Source organism: Dipodomys spectabilis, unplaced genomic scaffold (assembly GCF_019054845.1).
Source record: "Dipodomys spectabilis isolate Male_0828 unplaced genomic scaffold, ASM1905484v1 ptg000004l, whole genome shotgun sequence".
Classification (NCBI taxonomy): domain Eukaryota; kingdom Metazoa; phylum Chordata; class Mammalia; order Rodentia; family Heteromyidae; genus Dipodomys; species Dipodomys spectabilis.
In genome coordinates, this window is record NW_024870681.1 from 12,611,430 (window position 1) to 12,627,726 (window position 16,297).

General features: G+C 40.4%; 1 protein-coding gene across 2 annotated transcripts in view; it reads right to left on the reverse strand.

The window, feature by feature from the left end:
* Window positions 1-2,316: 2,316 nt before the first annotated feature.
* LOC122117604 (myosin-8) overlaps window positions 2,317-16,297 on the reverse strand; it is a 31,764-nt gene continuing 17,783 nt past the window's right edge. For both annotated transcript variants that reach the window (XM_042691320.1, XM_042691328.1), the window contains exons 21-38: window positions 15,357-15,599; window positions 15,087-15,263; window positions 14,861-15,006; window positions 14,682-14,772; window positions 14,065-14,454; window positions 13,345-13,471; window positions 12,957-13,075; window positions 12,657-12,853; window positions 11,265-11,448; window positions 11,020-11,185; window positions 10,799-10,923; window positions 9,063-9,371; window positions 7,921-8,124; window positions 5,703-5,828; window positions 3,992-4,162; window positions 3,715-3,819; window positions 2,910-3,005; window positions 2,317-2,506 (exon numbers count right to left, since the gene is read on the reverse strand). In XM_042691320.1, coding sequence (XP_042547254.1) covers window positions 2,357-2,506; window positions 2,910-3,005; window positions 3,715-3,819; window positions 3,992-4,162; window positions 5,703-5,828; window positions 7,921-8,124; window positions 9,063-9,371; window positions 10,799-10,923; window positions 11,020-11,185; window positions 11,265-11,448; window positions 12,657-12,853; window positions 12,957-13,075; window positions 13,345-13,471; window positions 14,065-14,454; window positions 14,682-14,772; window positions 14,861-15,006; window positions 15,087-15,263; window positions 15,357-15,599 — 3,126 coding nt within the window. In that variant the 3' untranslated portion in view covers window positions 2,317-2,356. The remainder of the gene's footprint in view (window positions 2,507-2,909; window positions 3,006-3,714; window positions 3,820-3,991; window positions 4,163-5,702; window positions 5,829-7,920; window positions 8,125-9,062; window positions 9,372-10,798; window positions 10,924-11,019; window positions 11,186-11,264; window positions 11,449-12,656; window positions 12,854-12,956; window positions 13,076-13,344; window positions 13,472-14,064; window positions 14,455-14,681; window positions 14,773-14,860; window positions 15,007-15,086; window positions 15,264-15,356; window positions 15,600-16,297) is intronic.

Sequence of the window (16,297 nt, forward strand, 5' to 3'; positions counted from 1 at the left end):
TAGAATTTCTTTTACGAGCTGAGAAAATAGTCCAGTCATGTGAAGGTCAGGCTAGTGGAATCTAAGAAAAGCCCTGCTTTGGGCGCCTTCCCCAAGGTGGGACGTTTTTCTCCTTCATCACGGAGAAGCGCTCTTTTTTTCCCCGTGCAGCCTCCGGAAGCTGCATCTTTGCTGACCCTTAGAGCAGGGAGGGCTCATCAAGTTGGTAAATTCCATCCTTAAGTACGGCTTAAGGATCTGCCCACTGCTGATTCCTCAGCTTCCCGCTTAGGAAAATGTGACCTAGTAAGTCTCCAGTAAAGTTGCCTGGGGACACTGATACATGGAACATGTGTCCAAACCTCTGCTACAGCCAGGAGGCAGAATTTTTACGTGTGCTCACCAACAGCTGCTGGGTGTTAGCCCTGGAATGTTAATCCCTACCAAAAGCTGGGATGAAAGGTGACAGCTTTTAGCAGCTGTGCTAATGGCCTCATCCACCAGTGACCCTCTCCTCTTCACCTTCGGTGGGCAGCTATGTCCATTTCTTTGATGAAAACATGGATAGGGAAGCTTAAGAGGCAAGTTATGTTCATTTACCTTAAAAATACGAACCTCTAAAAATGATCCCCAAAAGGAATATATAATCAGGCTGAAGAAAAATTTTAGTTTAATATTTTGATGCTACTGGAGTTTGAATTCAGGGCTTGATACTTGCTAGGCAGGCACTTTAATGATGAGCCACACTTCCAGCCTTGTATAAAAACTTCTTTAAAAATCGATAGATTTTTACACCTGTAATCCTAGCTACTCAGGAGGCTGAAATCTGAGGATCACTGTTTAAAGCTCATCTGGGCAGAAAAGTCCCAGTGAGACTCTTATCTCCAATTAACCATCAGAAAATTGGAAGTAGCCCTATGGCTCAAAGTGATAGAGCACTCGCTTTGACCAAAGAGCTCAGGGAGAGCACCCATGACAGGCCCCATGACTGACCAAAAAAAATGGATAAATGTACACCTTTTATACCCACACATATGTAGAGGAGTGTTTAAATGTAATTATTTTGTAGTGAGAACTCAACATCTATTCTCAGATTTTAAAGAATGTAATATATTGTCATTAGCTGTAGTCAGCAAGTGTCTTGAGATTCATTTTTTGTGTTTTAATAATTTATTTCTTTTTATTTTACTGTAGAATTAATTGTATGGCTGCATTATAATTCATTTATGCTCACCTTACATTGGCTACTTGGTCTTTTATTATTTTTTAATTTTTTTTGGCAGTATTGAGGTTGAACTCAGAGTCACACCTCCAGTCCAGTAGCTCTGGGCTGGTATCTTATTATGTTTTTTTTTTTTTGTTACTTTTTTTTTTTTTTGGTTTTTTTTTTTTTTTACTTTTTTTTTGTTACTTTCCTAATGACTAGTGATGTTGATCAGTATTTGGTACTTGTTTGAAATTCTGTATATTTTCATTAGTGGAATATTGGTTGCTTGCTTTATTCTTAATGGATTTTTAAGTTAGTTGTAATGGTTCTAGTTTTTCCCCCACAGTACTGGAAACAAAACACATGGTACCTTGCCACCACTGAGCCTGATTTGCTTTTGATGTCTTTTATGAGAAACATAAACTGTAAAACCCTTTGTGTGTGGCTTGTCTTTTCATTCTTTTTTTACAGTGGTTTTCAAAGAGGAGATGTTTTAAATTTTGATGCACTCTTTATAACTTTTATGGCTTATGCTTTGGTGTTGTATTTTAGAAATCTTCACATAAGCTGCCACGAAGATTTCTCAGTGATTTTTTTGGTCATTTTTATGATTATGTTGTGATTTCCTCTTTGATCTTGACTTTTATTTGGCAGGGATTTTTGAAGTCTCCCCGTTTGTTTTAAACCTGTTATAGATTGGACAATTTACTGTAAAGAGTCGAGGTTGATAGGGGTTGAAAGGTTGGGATAGATGCTAGAAGGTACAGTGAATAAATGACCATGTGGGAAGTCACTTTCAGGGCTTTTATCATTGTTACAGCAGAATGTAACAGTCTAGAGAGATTTAACACAAGCAAGTTCTGAAAAAGGTATCTGTGTATGTATGGGGGAGGAGGTAGGGTAGGTAAGGGACTGCTGGGTAGAGGAGAAAGTTTACAACATTGAACTTTCTACCAAGCCATTGTAGCATTAAAAAATAATAGCAAGGGGAGAACTATATTTTGAGAGTTAACAATTTTGCAAGTGAACAAAAGTAGTCTGGCTTAATTCATAAACTTACTGTAATTTTTATTCAACAGTAAGAGAAAAATAACTAGGATAAAGCAAGTGGCCAAACATAGCAGATTTTGTGCAAGTCTTCAGCCACTTGGGATCCTCAGGTAGGTGTGTTTACTCTGCGCTGATTTTTGTGTGAACCTCCCGGCTTTTCACTCGAAGTTTGTTGACTTGGGATTCAGCAATATCAGCTCGCTCCTCAGCCTCCTCTAGTTCATGTTGGAGCTTGCGGAATTTAGCTAGGTTAACATTGGATTGTTCCTCCTGAAAATAAAGATAAAATAGTGAGTATTAGTGGTTCTCACTGCCATTTGTCACTAGATAAGATTATGTCCTTTCTTCAGTCAGATATTTCTTTTTCATTTTCTGTTTCTGTAGCTGACTTCCAAGTCTGGAGATTTATAACTTTAGTGACAATTTTGACTTGAAAGAACAAAAAAAAAAAAAAAGGTTTTTTAAGTGGAGGAGACAGCTTCTTTTCAAGCCCGCATGACTGTTTATTATGTGTCCTGGGTAGAAATGAAGACATGATCAGGAACCTTCTTTGGGCATCTCAAAGTCAAACTATAACTTTGGGGACATATTAAATATTGGTTTGCTACCTCTAATCACACTTTCTTCTTCAAAAGAAATTTGCTTATTTCCTTAATGGCTAAAAGATACTTACCGCTTCCTCAGCTTGTCTCTTGTATGATTTCACCTTCGCCTGTAATTTATCCACCAAGTCCTGCAGCCTGAGAACATTCTTGCGATCTTCTTCAGTCTGAAAGTTTGAAAAGATGATGTGTATTCAACTCAAAGAAATCTGTCTACTCCTAGTGGTAAATATAACTCACTTGGTATGCTGGCAGGTAGATCTAAGGTAAGCCTGATCACTTTGTGGCTATCATTCACAGTTATTAACAGTAGCTATTCTTACTAAGTATGTATTGTATGTAGGCACTGTATTCAAGAATCATACACATTTTCTTTAATCCTACCTCCCTGACCTGGGAAGTAGATGCTGTTATTTCTATTTTATAGGAAAAGAACTAGAAGTTCAAGGCACAAAGTAATTCATTCAAATTTAAAAAGCAAGAGAGACCATTAGAACACCTAGATTATCTGTCTTTAATACCTACATTCTTTTATCTTAGGCCATTTTACTTCTTCTTTCTTCCCTTCTCCCTTTCCTTTTCTTTCCTCCTGCCCCTTTTTTCTCTTTCATTCTTTTGTGCTACTGGGGATGTCACTTAAAGCTTTGGTCATGCTAAGCTCTGCCACTGAGTAATAATCTCGGTCCCATATATTTTTCTAAAGGCCTCCTTGGTCTTCTCAGAGTGGCATATGCCTGTGTTAAGCAACTGTGTCTTTTACCCCCATACATACAATGCTAGTATTTATTTATTTATCAGTGCCACACATAGTTAGCCAGAGTTTCACTTTTCCTCTGGGCAGGAAGTCTGGATGTTCTAGAAAGAGATTTCCCTTACCTGGTAGGTAAGTTCCTTCACTCTTCTCTCATGTTTCCGTAACCCTTTAACTGCTTCAGCATTACGCTTCTGTTCATTTTCAACCTCTCCTTCAAGTTCACGTACCTGAAACCAAGAAAGATACATAGGCAGCGGGAGACATTAATTAGCCTAGGAGCTACTCAAGGCATGATTTGGGTGTTCCTGATCTCAGGAGAGGGAGGCATGTATATAGGAAGAAAGAAGGGGTAGAAGGAATGCCCTTTGCCTTTCCAGATTCAGAGACTGAGATACCCACTCTGGCCTCCAGTTTCTGGATCTGCTTCTTGCCGCCCTTCAGTGCCAGCTGCTCAGCCTCATCCAGACGGTGCTGCAGGTCCTTCACGGTCTGTTCCAGGTTCTTCTTCATCCGCTCCAGGTGGGCGCTGGTGTCCTGCTCCTTCTTCAGCTCCTCGGCCATCATAGCTGCCTGAAAAGCAAAGGAACCGAATCGACTCCAAATGGATCAAAGACCTCGGAGTCAAAACAGACACTCTGAAAACATTACAGGATGGAATAGGAGAAACCCTAGGTCTCCTTGGCACAGGCCGAAATTTTCTTAATAGAGACCCAGAAACACAACAAATCAAAGAAAGGTTGGACAAATGGGATTGCATGAAGTTGCAGAGCTTCTGCATGGCAAAGGACATAGCTAGCAAGATCAATAGAAAGCCCACGGATTGGGAGAAGATCTTCACTAGCCATACAATGGACAAGGGTCTCATATCTAAAATATACCTGGAATTCAAAAAAAATTAAATTCCCCAATAACAAATCCTCAAAGAAACAACTGCCCAATAAATAAGTGGGCTAAAGACTTAAAGAGAAACCTCTGTGAAGAGGAAAGAAGGATGGCCAATAGACCCATGAAGAAATGTTCCACCTCCCTAGCCATAAAAGAAATGCAAATCAAAACAACATTGAGATACCACCTCACCCCATTTAGAATGGCTATAATCAAGAAGTCTAATAACAACAGATGCTGGAGGGGATGTGGACAGAAGGGAACCTTACTGCATTGTTGGTGGGAGTGTAAACTTGTTCAACCACTTTGGAAAGTAGTATGGAGGTTCCTCAAAAGACTCCACATAGAGCTCCCCCATAACCCAGCAATCCCACTTTTGGGCATTTACCCGAATGATGACAAACAAGACCACACTAAAGCTACCAGCACAACTACGTTTATCGCAGCACTATTTATCATAGCTAAGATAGGGAAGCAACCCAGATGCCCCTCAGTAGATGAATGGATCAAGAAAATGTGGTATATATTCACAATGGAATTCTATGCCTCCATCAGAAAGAATGACATTGTCCCATTTGTTAGGAAATGGAAAGACTTGGAAAAAATTATATTAAGTGAAGTAAGCCAGGCCCAAAGAAACATAGGTCCCATGGTTTCCCTTATTCGCAATAACTAGTATATGTCTGAGTCAAGCAGAAAAGGTCAGATGAATTGATGTTAGGTGAAATGAACCCCAAGATAAGTATTCAAATGTTTTTTTCTTTCATGCGATTGTTTCTAACACATTTATAAGATATTTCTTTGTTGCTTTGTATGTCCCTCCCCCACGGTATAACCCCTGCTTTCACTGTATTTGATGTTGGTATAATTTATGGAAGGGAAGGGAAAAAACAAATCATTTAAATAGGGATACAGGTGGACCCATTGTAACAATGAAATGCACAAGTCCTTATGTCAAAAAACCCACTTTACAACTTTGGCCAGGCAGGGGGGGAGGGATGGGGAGTAGGGAGGGGATGGGAAGGGATGGGAAGGGGAAACAAAGGAGGAGGCTACAATGCTTGATAAGAAATGTACTCACTATCTTGCCCATGTAATTGTAACTCCTCTGTAAGGTATTTTCACAATTTAAAAAAAAAAAAGCAAAGGAACCAAGAAAAGAATGGAACCTGGTGATAGTGGGTGGCACAGTTGTTTGGGGATGACAAACACTCATTTTGCTTACATCAGTGATGGCCTTCTTAGCCTTCTCTTCCGCATTGCGTGATTCTTGAATGACTTCTTCCACCTCACTCTGGAGCTGTGAGACGTCATTTTCTAATTTCTTCTTGGTATTGATGAGGCTGGTATTCTGTTAAAATAGTGGAAATTTGTAAGATTTGCAGTTTCTCTTTTTAGGATTTTATAAATGTTTTATTGTTGGTTCCACAAAGGGGACTTGATGCCAACATTTCACTCTTCTTTACTTTGTTCAGTGCAAAATAATAAACATTTACAAGGTTGGAAATTCCTTGCCCCTACTCCAATGCCTTAATAACCAACTGGTTTTTGCATAAGGATCTCTGAAGTTTAAGAATGCCTTTACTGTATTATGATGAAAGGGGTGACATTGATCAAGATGCATTATACACATAAATTGCCAAGGTGAATGGAAACTCTTTGGTTACAACTACTTAAAGGTTATTAATAATAATAAGGCCTATATTAGCTTGTTATGGGAGAATATGTTTATAATCTCAGCACTTGGGAGGCCCAAGGTCAACTTGCCTCTATAATGAAATCCTGTCTCAAAAGAATATTTATGGGCATTGATGATTTGTTCTTTCAGTTATATTTCAACCAGACAGTATTAGTATTCTGTCCTTGAAAGTTGGGAATATTGTGTTATAAAAGAATGTATTTTCTGGGCATGGAGGCTCATGCTTCTAATCTTATGTACTTAGGAGGTAGAGATCATGAATATTGCCGTTTGAGGCCAGCCTGGGCAAAAAGTTAGTGAAATATGATCTCAGTCAATAAAAAGCTACATGTCAGCTGGGCCCTGGTAGTTTATGCTACTTAAGAGGCTGAGCTATGAGGATTGTGGTTCAAAGTTAGCCTGGGCAGGAAAGTCCCTAAGACTCTTATCTCCAGGTAACCACCAAAAAAGTGGGAAGTAGAGCTGTGGCTCGAGTGGTAGAGCACTAGCCTTGAGCAGAAAAGTTTAGGGACAGCGCCCAGACCCCAAGTTCAAACCTCGGGACTGGCATACACACATGCACAAAAAGTTGGGTGCAGTGGTATGACCATATCTTCTCAGCCATTTGGGAAGCACAAATAGGAAGATTATGGCCCAGGATAGTTGGGGCAAAAATGGGAGACAACTAAAACGAAAATGTGTATGAGAAGTAATAGTTCAAGTGGTAGAATATCTGGCTGGCAAATAGTAAGCACAGCACCCTGAGTTCAGATCCTAGTACTCTTACTTACCGCCCCCCTCACCTCCCATAAAAAAAGAAAGTAGGGAAAGAAACAGATTTTTTTAGTGCCTGGCATGGGAATTCTTTCCTTCCTTCCTTCCTTCCTTCCTTCCTTCCTTCCTTCCTTCCTTCCTTCCTTCCTTCCTTCCTTCCTTCCTTCCTTCCTTCCTTCCTTCCTTCCTTCCTTCTTTCCTTCCTTTCTTTCTTTTTTTTTGGGGGGGGTCTGGTCATGGGGTCTGAACTCTGGGCCTGGGCGCTGTCCCTCAGCTCTTCAGCTCAAGGCTAGTGCTCTATCACTTGAGCCACAGCGCCACTTCCAGCTTTTTTCTTTTTGCTTATGTGCTGCTGAGGAATCGAACCCAGGGCCTCAGGCATGCAAGGCAAGCGCTCTACCACTGAGCCACCTTCCCAGCCCCAGGAATTTCTTAGAAGGAATATATTTTCTGTGAGTCGATCATGGTTTGGTCCTTTGGGGAACTCTGAATTTGTCTTGTGAAAATATTTCTTAAGAGTTTCAACCCAGTAGTTCTTGAAGGGAAGCAAAATGACCTCTATGGGTATTCTGACATGCTCAGCATCATAGTAACGTAGGGTTGCTATTGCATTTAATGTCTGGGCAAGTCAGTGGTGCTGAATGCCCTTTAGGACACAGAGTCAGTAAACAAGATAAAGTTCAAATGACCCTGATAAATGCCACACAAAACATTTTCAGAGTTTGGAGTTAACAGGTATTTTTTTACTCATGATTATTCTACCATATTGTTCTGACAATAATTCTTTTAAAAACCCCTATGTTAAAATTAAGAGAAAGCCTTTGTTTGGAAGAAAATCTAAAACAGACAAATAGAACACACACCCAAATGATCTATAATCCCATCACCCAAAGATAGCTTCAGTTGACATTTTAGAGAACAGCTTCATCTTTGCTTGTGGATATATACTTACAATTCTCACTCATCACCTGTGCACTAGTATTTGTCTCACCTGGGTGTGGAGGAGTTGGACACGCTCGCTGGCATCCAGGAGCTCCTGCTCTGCAATTTTCCTGCTCCTCTCGGTCTGCTCCAGCGTGGCCCGCAGCTCCTCCACTTCAGCCTGCAGCAGGTTGGCTCTACGCTCCACAATTGCCAGCTGCTCCTTCAGGTCCTCCTGGCCCCGGAGAGCATCATCCAGGTGCAGCTGTGTTTCCTGTTAAGTTAAAAAAATGGTCTTAAGCATTCTGAAGAGAATGTGAGCATCCCATAAGAAGGGATAAAAGGATATCTAGCCACCTGGAGCAGCAAGTAATATGCTAGTCAATTGAATGAGACTAAGCGTAGTGATGTCACTTGCTTAGGGTGAGAGAACATTACCAGAAAACAGGGTTTCGTTGCATTTTTATTTTAGCTGGTTATTTCCCCACTAATATCTAGTAGTCATAGAGCATTTCCACATGCTCTCCCAGTTCCTGATATCCATTATTTCATTTCGTCCTCAAAGTGGTGGTCCTTGAGGTAAGAAGTTACATTCTTACTTTGTAGAAGAAAACAAAAACAGTTCTGAGAGTTTAAATGACTGTCCTAAATAAAAATCAAGCAAACCCCCGCTTTCACTATATTTGATGTCAGTATAACATGTGGAGGAGATGGGGACAAACAAGTCGTTTAAGGATTCAGGTGGACCTGTTGCAACAATGAGAAGTACAAAATGTCATGTCAAAACTAGCTTTACAATGTCGGAAGGGGGGGGGGTATGATTGGGTGGGGGGGAGGGGGGAGGCTGGGAAGGGAGGTGAAGGGTAAACAAAGGAGGAGGCTGCAATGCTTGGTAAGAAATGTACGCATTATCCTGCCCATGTAATTGTAACCCCTCTGTACAGTATGTTCTCAAATAAAATAAAATAAAATTAAAAAAAAAAATCAAGCAGCAACAAAGCTAAGATTTGACGTCAGGCCTTTCTGGTTCAAAGGCTTTCTGTTGTAGCTCAATCTCTGGGCTTCTGTCTGTTTTATGTACAATTTTTTGAAAGCTATTATATTCGATGTGTATTTAAATTAGATGTCACTATACATCCAATTGCATAACTTGTAAGAGGAAGAAAAGTAAAGTCCCCAACTCCTCTGACAGGCTCATGTGAACCCATCTACCTTTAGGATCCCTTGGGTGTTTCTGTAGCTCCTTAAGCTTTCTGCAGCCAAGCGGTTGGCATGGTTGAGCTGGATTTCCATTTCATTCAGATCTCCTTCCATCTTTTTCTTGACTCTCAGAGCATCATTTCTGCTTCTGATCTCCGCATCCAGTGTGCTCTGCATGGTTTCTACCACTCTGATATGGTTTCTCTTCAACTGGTCAATTTCCTCATCCTTCTCAGCAATTTTCCTGTCAACCTCAGACTTGACTTGGTTCAGCTCAAGCTGGATGCGCAGGATCTTTCCTTCTTCATGTTCAAGAGATGCCTTAATAAAGCAGTGATTAATTAGTAGTGGAAAATAACTTGAGGATTTAGAGTCTATTCCCTTGTGAGCCAAACTCTTATTGATATCATTTTTTCTGATTGTACAGTACAGTATCTCTAGGAACCTTTTTGACTAATCTTTTTTTTCATTTATTCAAGCACAGATCATACAGGGCAGCACTTTAACAAAGGTATTTTGTGCTGTATAAATATTCATGCTAGTATTAGCAAAACTGTATGATTATACTTACATATCATAAACATGAATTCTAAAGCTCTTACTGATTAAAACGTTCATGTGTGATGATCTGGTGTAGAGTATAGAAATTATGTCTAAAATATATGTTTTATATTTTTGTGTAATATAGAGTAGAGATAATATATCTAAACAAAAACTATTGTGCCTTTGCTACCAGATAACTATTTTAATGTAGCCTATTTTTTCTAATAGTTTTTCCTACTATCTATAACAATGTTGGTGTGTGTGTGTGTGTGTGTGTGTGCGCGCGCGTGCATGTGTATGTGTATGTTTTGAGAGAGGGTCTTTCTGTGTGACTCAGACTGGCTTCAAACTTGAGATCATACTGCCTCAGCCTCCATTATTCCTATCAGAAATTGAAAACATTCATGGACAGATGTATTCTTCTTGTTGGCTGCCTGAGACCTGTCTGCCTGCATTGATAATTTTGTATGGCCCATAGTGATGTTATAGGTATCTAAGTGGTCCTTGGCAAAAAGCAGTTTCTCACACCCTGCATGTTTTCATAATCGAAGTTGTGAATGCTAATCTGTGTCTTATTTTCAAAAGCAGATATTTACTTAAATCTACCATAAATATTCCCCATATTATTTATACTTAATGACTATGAAATTCCATCCCATGGCTATTCTAAAATTTTCTTATACTTGTTTTTGGATTAGACATTTTTTTCTTAAATGTTTGCTTTTTTCAAGATTATTTTTATGGTATAAATTCTAAGAAACAGTATTGATGAGCCAGGGCATGTGTATGTGTGTGTGTGTGTGTGTGTGTGTGTGTGTGTGTTGTGTGTGTGTGTATGTATTTTTTTGTCTGTCATGGGCCCTGAACTCTGGGTCTGGGTGCTGTCTCTCAGCTCTTCAGCTCAAGGCTAGTGCTCTGCCACTTGAGCCACAGTGCCACTTCCAGCCTTTTCTGCTTATGTGGTGCTGAAGAATCGAACCCAGGGCCTCATGCATGCAAGGCAAGCACTCTACCACTGAGCCACCTTCCCAGCCCCAGGTATTTATATTTTTAAGAATTTTGGTAGCTGTTACCAAATTGCCCTTCTTAAAGGTCATATGGATTCAAATTCTCACCAACTCCATAGTAGTGTACCCATACCATGGTACCATTACCCACTTTGAGCATTTTCTCAGGCTTTTCTGCCACAGCACAGTAACATATACCTCTGCTTCTTCTAAGGCAGCCTGAATATCACATTTCTCTTGTTCTACTTGCTTCTTAATTTTCTCCAGTTCATGAATTTGCTTCCCTCCCTCTGCAATCTGCTCAGTGAGGTCAGAAATCTCCTCTGTGGATGAATAGACAAAGAAGACATGTTTGAACTGATGGCAGCAACGTGGAAAGGTCAGAGCTACCTACAGTAGGGAACAGTGCAAGAACTCACGCTGCAAGTTCTTATTTTCCCTCCTCAGTGTTTCCAGTTGGTCCAGGGATTCTTCATAGGCATTCTTCACCTTGAACAGCTCAGTACTGAGAGAACGGGACTCCTTCTGGGAGGCCTCAAGTTCAGCCTGAGTTTCCTCATACTTCTGTTTCCATTCTGATAGGACCTGAAAAGCAGTGAAGTGTCAGTTGGTGTAAAGGAGAAGGAAGACCAAATGTTTATAAAGTTTAAGCAGCCTAGACTACCTTGTCAAAGTTCCTTTGCTTCTTATCGAGAGCTGCACAGGCAGCATTAGATCTCTCCACGTCAAGCATGAGATCCTCCACTTCATTCTGGAGTCGCTGCTTTGTCTTCTCCAGAGAAGCACATTTGGCGTTCACAGCTTCTACGTGTTCTTCAGCATCCTGCAGACGCTGGGCCAGCTTCTTCCTGAAAAGTAGTCAAGACTTGGCCAAAGCCAAAAGCAAGGTGATAGCTTCCATGACCCCTTCCATAGTCTTGCACTTTACTGGCAAGGGCCATGTAGTTTTCAAAACTAGTAGCCAGAATGGCTAGAGAACACTGGAAAGCTCCAAGGTAGTGAACCGTTAGATTCAAGCCATGGATCTGTTAATAAATTCCTAAGAGATGCTTTCGTTACTGCCACTATAGATACAGCATCAGAAATTCAGAACTTTGAGGACTTCCAGTTGGTGATGATTGTAAAAATGACTAGAAAAACAATTTTATTTATCTATTGAGTGGTTTTATTTTTTTTTTAATTTGGTTATTTGAGAAGTGCTTTGCTGTATAGCCCAGGCTGGCTTCCAACTTGTGGTTCTCTGGCCTCCACTTCCTGAGAGTTGGCATTATAGACCTGTGTCACCAGGCCCAGTTATTGATTGACTACATACATAATGCTCATTCCAAAAAAGGTTTGACACTGAATATATACTTTTATTAGGAAAAATACACTGAGCTTAATTATTTGTTTCTATAAGAATTTCCATTTCCTTTTTATGTATTTCTTTCTTAGAAAATAGCCAGTTTCTTCTGATCATACCTATTTCAGAGCAGCTCATACTATTTAAACAAAGGCAAGTTGTGTTTTTCACTTGAATTGCCTATATTCTTTCTTCATTCTCATTTGTATGGTAAGTGTACAGCCTTAAGACACAGAAAAGCCTTTAACCCTGATACCCAAAGGAGGTCTACTTGAAAGTATCCTTTTATTCTACATAAAGACATTAAGATCAACTCTAGACATTTGATGTGGCTTAGCAGGCCCCCCGCAATGAGTTTTATGAGTTAAATCTGTCTATTGAATGCTGAAGAAGTTGGCCTCTGAAGCCAGAACATCTAGTTCCAACCCCAGCTATAGTGTTTATTAAGCACATTCCCTTTGATTAGTTGGTTAATGTATTGTACTTCAATGTCCTCATCTGTAAAATGAAGATAGGAAGAGTGATAAAACTGTGATAGTATTGTTAGGAAAACTAAGGGAGCTAATGTGTTCCAGTATGTGACACGTAGTATGCACTTAATAAATGTTAGCTTTTGCTATTTTTGTGTTCTCATCGTTATAGCTGTGTATGGGAGTTGCCGAGTTTGGCAGCTAAGAGGATCTGTCTTTCTCTTACAGAGTTCATAGCACATACTTGGCCTCCTCCAGCTCCTCCGTGCGCTGGATGGCGTCCGTCTCGTATTTGGTCCTCCACTGGGCAACCTCACTGTTGGCCTTGGACAGCGCCCTCTGCAGCTCGGCTTTGCCTTCCTGCTCTTCCTCATACTGCTCCCGAAGCAGATCACAGTCATGGCGGGAGGATTGCAGGGCATGGGCCAGGGCGTTCTTGGCCTGCAGGAGTGGTAGTTCAGTGACTTTAATTTAAAGCCCCCAAGTAGAACCTGACTGGCATACTTAGATTCGATTAGCCGAGATTGTCTTTGGTAAAACTCACTTTAGTTTCTTCCTCTAGTTGACGTTTCAGCTCCTCAATTTGCTGAGTAGATGCCTGCTTGCTTCTAGAAAGCTGAGAGACTAAAGCATCTTTCTCATCTAATTGTCGAGAATATTCACCTAAGAATAATAGAATTAAAGGGATTTTTAGTGCTATATATTTGCTTCGAAGTATTGGTATAGAAATGGAGATGAACAAGCAGAATTGCCATATGAGTATAATAGGTAAGTTCACTATTTATTCTTGTCCAATTTTTTCTTTTTAACTTGCCCAGACAAAGTCAGATAGTTTGTTTATCCCCACCGATAATGTGGGAATATACTTGTTAGAACTTCTGGAATCATTATAGGTGGTCCATGGCTTTGGGACCCAGAGGCAATGTATTAACCTGCTTCGGTCTGTAGACGCCCTCTCTGCGCTGTCAGTTCATTGATCAGCCGCTGCTGCTCCTCTTCCTTGGTCTTCAGTTCACTCACTTGATCTTCCAGTGTACGGCACATCTTCTCCAGGTTTCCCTGTAAGATGTGTAACGATAAGAGATAAGACATCGAATGCAGTAAAAAAAAAATTAAACCTTGGTTCTTTTTTTTTGTTGGTCGTGGGGCCTGATCTCTGGGCTGAGAGCCTCAGCTCTTCAGCTCAAGGCTAGCACTCTACCATTTGAGCCACAGCACCACTTCTGGCTTTTTTTGCTTATGTGGTGGTGAGGAATCGAACCCAGGGGCTCATGCATGCTGGGTGAGCACTCTACAACTGAGCCACCTTCCCAAGCCCTAAACCTTGATCCTTAAAATATTTTCATGTGCATACATTTATGGCAAGTGCAGTAGGAAATTGTGGAATATACTAGGATAATAAGCACACTGAATAGATCATGTCCCTTCACATGAATAGCTGTGTTGGAATGGTATTGATACTTGTTTATAAACAAGTGGCTGTTGAAATCTTAGTGGCTCCTAACAGGCCGTTAAAATAACAGAAACAGAGTAGAATCTGTTAGGATAGAAAATATTTGAGCAGTGGTATAAAATGCCTGCAAACCATGCTTATTTAATGGCAGAGAAAAGTGGATAGTTGTTCTTACAAGTCATTAGACAGTACTAGATACCTTGGCTTTAGAAATGGCCTCTGCATTACTGCTGAGGTCATCAATCTCCATCTTCAGCTCACTCTTCTCCTTCTCCAGCTTCTGCTTGACCCTCTGCAGGTTGTCGATCTGTTCCCCGAGCTCTGCCATGCTGTCTGCCTGCTTCTTCCGAAGAGCAGCTGCCGTGGCTTCGTGCTGCAGGGTGGCCTCCTCCAGGTCCCTGCGCAGTTTCTGGAACTCAGCCTCCCGCTTCTTGTTTAACTCGACCTGAGCAGAAGTGGCCCCACCGGCCTCTTCCAGCCTCTCACTGATCTCCTCCAGTTCCCGGGAGAGGTCAGAGCGCTGCTTCTCTGCTTTGGCCCGGGAGGCCCGCTCTGCCTCGATTTCCTCCTCCAGCTCCTCAATACGGGCCTGAGATTCAAAGAAGCACATTAACATAACAGTTTCTCAATTGTTTTTTGGTGTTCAGAAAAGTAGAATTAAGGAGTTGGATACAATGATGTGTACCTGTAATCTCAGCACAGTTTGAGGAACTCAGGCTCTGAGCCAACCCAGGCTACATAGGGAGACCATGTCTGAACATACCCCTTCCAACTCAAACCAAGCCATCACCACAATAATAAAAGAAGCGCACACACCTGCAACTCCTTTATTTTCTTCTGCAGCTGAATTTCTACTGCTTGTTCATCTTCAATTTTGCTGATCAAATTGCTGATTTCAAATTCTTTTCTTTAGACCAAAGAATAAGACATATTAATACTCAAATGAATTGAGAGACGATAGCACATTGAATTTTTTTTTCCCCTGAGGCACCTACTTTTTAAGCTTTTCATCAAGCTGTTGTTTGTCATTTTCGATATCCATTGTGGATTCTTGGGCCAATTTGAGGTCACCTTCCAGTTTCCTCTTTGCTCTTTCTAAGTCCATTCGGAGTTTCTTTTCTTGTTCTAGAGATCCTTCAAGCTAATGAGAAAGTAAATAGGTCAAAATTGAAAGTGTATTTTTAAGAACAAATAGTTAAAGAATATTTAAAATGTGCTTACATCATCCACTTGCTGCTCTAGCTTGGTTTTAGCTTTGGTCAGAGTGTTGACTTTGTCCTCCTCTGCCTGAAGGTCATCCAGGGTCTGCTGGTGGGCCTCTTGGAGTGCCTTCTTCTCCTTGGTCAGCTTAGCAATGGTCTCATCCAAGCCTGCCATCTCTTCTGTAAGGTTTTTCACCTACAAAGGTGAAGAATGAAAGCTCTGTTAGAAAACGACTCCACTGAGTGGCAGAATCTCAATGTAATACATATAGCTGAATGTGTTTCATACCTTGTTCTCTGTGGCATGCTTCTCCTTTTCGACCTTGGCCAGGGTCAGCTCAAGGTCATCGATGTCTTTCTTCAGCTCTGAGCACTCATCCTCCAGCTTCCTCTTCTTGGCTGTCAGCTCAGCATTGATCTCTTCCTCATCCTCAGCTCTCTCTGTCACCTCTTTGATTTTGGCCTCCAGCTGGATTTTGTTTTTGATCAATTGTTCACATCTTTCCTCTGCATCAGCCAAGCTATCTGCTTCCTATGGATAGATTCATTAAGATATTTTGAGGGTCTGTGATCTATTTTGAAACTTACTTTTACACAGAATATTAGTGTTTAATTGACTTTTGTTGAATTTATCACTATGAATATAAATGCAGCTTTAATTGAACATTATTACATGGCAGCTAATTAAAAATATGACTGGGTTAGAAGTGAACTATCCCACAAAATAACAAGATTGTAGGAGTGATTATGTGAAAAATAGTGTAGGTAAGAGTGGAAAGACTTATAGTCAAGACAAAAGGAAACTAAGATTCTTGTTCCGAAATCACCTTCCTTAAGTATGATCTTGGCAAGTTGCTTTATTTCTCTTGAACTCATTTTTTTCATTTGTGAATAAGGAAGTACTGGTAAATGCTTGTTAATTGCTTTTTAACTGTAATTTCCAAAGACTATGGTTCAGTGAAAGTGGCTAGTTTTAAGACTATGATATAGAGACGTTAGCTAGTTTTGATTTTTTTATCATTACTTCCTTTCTCAAAGGATTGGCTGCCAGGTTGAATTTTTAAAAAGCTGAAAAGAAAAATATATAAACACATTTCTATGCATAATTTTTATATACTCATACTTTTCTGATGGTCCATAAGAATGCTATAATTATCCAAAATTTTTCATTTCCATTTAAAGAATTAGCATTAGTCTCAAGTGTATTTTTTTGGGGGGGGGTCCAGTTGT